This window comes from Sus scrofa, chromosome 13 (genome assembly GCF_054392235.1).
Source record: "Sus scrofa isolate SSC_HxYL_T2T_F1_AM1 chromosome 13, Sscrofa_HxYL_maternal_Yorkshire_Landrace_v2.0, whole genome shotgun sequence".
Lineage (NCBI taxonomy): Eukaryota > Metazoa > Chordata > Mammalia > Artiodactyla > Suidae > Sus > Sus scrofa.
In genome coordinates, this window is record NC_139395.1 from 124,218,049 (window position 1) to 124,221,734 (window position 3,686).

A 3,686-nucleotide genomic window follows, 5' to 3' on the forward strand; every position below is an offset into this window, starting at 1 on the left:
CAGAGTACAATGTTTTTTATTCATTGATAAACTAAAGGTCAATTTCTAGATGTCTCTTTCTCTTGCTTCATTTGTTTTATTAGCACACGAAGCCCTATAAAAGACAGCTTCATTTAGTCCTCAGACTCTGATCCATCTTCATCTTGACTAATCTGGAAGTAACGAAGTTCATAGGTCTCCTTGTCAGATGCAACCACACGAAGCCAATCGCGAAGATTGTTCTTCTTAAGGTATTTCTTGGTAAGATATTTCAAATACCTTTAAAAAAAACCATGAATTTCATTAAATATATACCAAGTAAAAGCTTATAAGCTATTCATTTTCTGCATTCCCAATTCCCTCCAAAATATTTCCTTTCACTTTTATTTATTGCACACGGTTGCTAGGGATACAAATAAAGTAGCATCTCAACCCTAATTAGACTTAGTTTATGTCCTACCAAAAACCTTGCTTTTCCACTCCCACCAAAAACCTTGCTTTTCCACTCCCCTAAAATAAACTCTATCCCGGAGACCACTATGAAAAGAAACAGTAATAGTAGCTTCTTCTTCAGTCTTACCAACACATTAAATATGGCTCTTAGAAATTTCATCATTCCAACCATTCTCTCCATTCACATAACAAGTCTTAACTACCAAGCATTCCTCTCAAGCCACCCTGTCTCTTGTTTCCACCTCAGTCCAAGCCACCACCATCTCATACTATAACGGGGTCCTAAGTCTTCAGTTTCCACCACCAATCTTTCACAGCCACAATGATCAATTCCTTAACTGCATGGCTCACTACTGCATTTCATTTAGATGCAGCTTTCCCTTACCACCTTATATAAGGACATCAATCTTCACTTACATGCATTTATCAATAATTTAATATTGCATTCCATTCTCTCTCTTCTCCACTAGAATTTAAGCTGCCTGGTAGTGGGTACTTAGTTCTCTTGGTTCACTGCTAGGCTACTCAGCCCTGTAACAGTGCTATGTATTACATATTTGTCAGGTAAACTGACAGCAAAACTAACATTAGAGACTTGACCTTTGATTGACTGCCTCTACCAGACAACCAGAACTAAGTTGGGACATGACTGCCACGCTCAACAACGGACATGTTTCTTCAAACATACTCATATATATATATTTTTTTCTTGTCTTTTAGGGCCACACCTACAGCATATGGAGGTTCCCAGGCTAGGGGTGGTCGAATCAAGAGCTATAGCTGCTGGCAGATCCAAGCAACGCCAGATCCAAGCTGTGTCTGCGACCTACACCACAGTTCATGGCAACAATGGATCCTTAACCCACTGAGCAGAAGCCAGGGATCGAACCTGTGTGGATGTGGATGCTAGTCAGATTGTTTCCACTGAGCCACAACACGAACTCCAAACATATTCTAATATTAAAACACCCCATGTTGTTAAAAAAATATATACCATGGAAAACAAATACCAACCTTTTAGAGAACTGTTTCTCAGAAACAACCATGATTTTATTCTTGAAGTGTTCAATGTGAACAACATTCCCAAGATTCCCAGTTTTTCCATTCACTTTAACCTTCTCCCGTAGAAACTGTTCCTATTTTAAAATAGAAAAAATGCCACACTAGGGAAGAAAACCCTAGGTATTCACTAGGGAAGGCACCCTAGGAACACAGCATAGGTTAAAATCAAATATTACATATTCAATTCATTAAGAATTCTACTACAATGACTTAAAAAAAAACAAACAAAAAACACCTGGGTAGAGTGATACTTACAAAATTTCGAGCATCAAAAATTCCATCTTCTACTGGATGAGTCAGGTCCAAATTAAACTTCCAGGTTGACTTCTTAGGCTTCTTGTCTTTCTTCTACAAAGGCAATATAATTATGGCTCTCTACAACCATTTATTCACTTTATTCAAAGCCAAAAATCTATACCAGCTCAGTGATGTACAATGTACTGTGAGGCTATATATATGAAATGGTGCAAAATTCTAAAAAACTGCTTAACATCTATTGGACATACAAAGCCACACTATGGAGTACACTCATTAATTTGGTTAAAACTAAGTTACATGAAGTCCAATGGAAATTTCACTTATTCATCATTCAAGTGTCTTACAAGTGCAATAATACTCAAGAAAGCTCAAAGTATACTTTCAGTTTCCTTCATCAGAAGATTCCTAAAGAATCCTATTTTGCAATTGGAAGAGACTAAAAGCATCTATTTTCTATTACAAGTCAAAACTAATAAATACCTATCTGCGTTGGTTTGGACCTCTAACCAAGTTCACATTGTTTCAAGTTATCAAGAAAAGTTTCGTGAAAAAACTTAAGCTTCATGCAAGAATAGGATATTTTATTCTAAGGAATTAAACCTTAATGCTGTTATGGGTGAGGAAAAGGATACCAGTCTGGTGGTCTTAAAAAAAAAAAAGAAAAAGTACTTTGTTTACCATACTCTAAACTTTTCGAACAATACCACAGAATAAAGATACACATTAAAATCCACCCACCAAAAAATGCCACTTAAACTGCTATTTTTTACCTTAGACTTGTGCCAAAAAAATTCATCCTAAACTTTCGAACAGTTAATAGCGATTCCCAGGAGCTGGGCTTGACCGAGCAATTTACAGCTCTGCTGGGCCATCAGTTAACTTCAGAAATGCAAATAATTTGTCGGTGGAACAAATATGCCCAGAGGGCTTATGGCCCCTTTGCACATTATCTAGTTTTGTATATAACCCAGCAATTTTACCCTAACACTTCAAACGCTCTTTGGACCAGCTTTAAGACCTTACTGGTCCCCTGGTCAATAAAACCTTTGAAGCAAACATTTATATTTGCCCGAGTCGTTGACTTTCACGTTTTAAAAAAATTCCTTTGTGAGGTTAATAAACTTTTCCCCCAACTTAGTTCTAAAGTTCTCTGAAACCTCTACAACCGCGGCTATCCTGGGAAATGAGAGACGCCTATCTCCCTCCGCCCTCGTAAGGCTCTAAGACCCGCTCGATTACCCACATCTGCTTTCCACTGTAAAGAGTAGCAACTGCCTTACCATGCACCAGGGAGAAAAAACAAAGCCCAAATGCTGTTCTATTAGCCCCCTTCACCGTCGTGCCTCCGCTTTTCCTGCGCTCCCACCACGACCCATCCTAAGCCAATACCGGGCCCTCGCCGCGTAGCAGTTGTCAAGAGTCAGGAAAAAACTTACAACCTTAATCTTGGTTGTGTTCCTGACCCAAGTCTCCAATTCTAACCACTCTTTATCTAGAACTAGCCTCCCCCAACTCGCCACCTGAAACACACATCTACATCAAAGTAAGAATTCCCGGCGAGATCACGTTCACTCACCGGCGCCATGTTGGAGGCCGGCCACGCGGTAAGAGAGAAAGCGTTTTCCGGCAGCACGTATTTATACCAAAGCGTGCTGAGTCACGCGTCGAGAACGTAAGATCACCGCCTCCCGGAACAGACCTTGGGAGGTGCTTGGAGGCTAGTAACCCAGGAAACCGAGGGCGTGGCCTGGAGGCGCTCAGGTTTCGTAGGAGCACCGGCCAGCGGCAGTAGTTGAAATGATTCGCAGTTTTACACTGCTGGGGACAGCACGCTGGTTGACCACAGTGGTCTCTGCGGTTGCTTGCAGGGAGGCTTCTTCAGATGCACACACCGAGGAAGCAGGAAACATTAGTCACTAATCGCCTGGATCTTC

General features: G+C 40.5%; 1 protein-coding gene across 1 annotated transcript; it reads right to left on the minus strand.

Annotated features, from left to right (window-relative positions):
* RPL22L1 (ribosomal protein L22 like 1) lies at positions 1-3,365 on the minus strand. Its single transcript, XM_003358680.6, has 4 exons — positions 3,329-3,365; positions 1,750-1,842; positions 1,447-1,568; positions 1-258 (listed from the first exon to the last, which is right to left on the minus strand). Exons 1-4 carry the CDS (start codon positions 3,335-3,337, stop codon positions 114-116), a joined length of 369 nt encoding a protein of 122 aa, XP_003358728.2. The 5' UTR covers positions 3,338-3,365; the 3' UTR covers positions 1-113.
* Between the last annotated feature and the right edge of the window lie 321 nt (positions 3,366-3,686).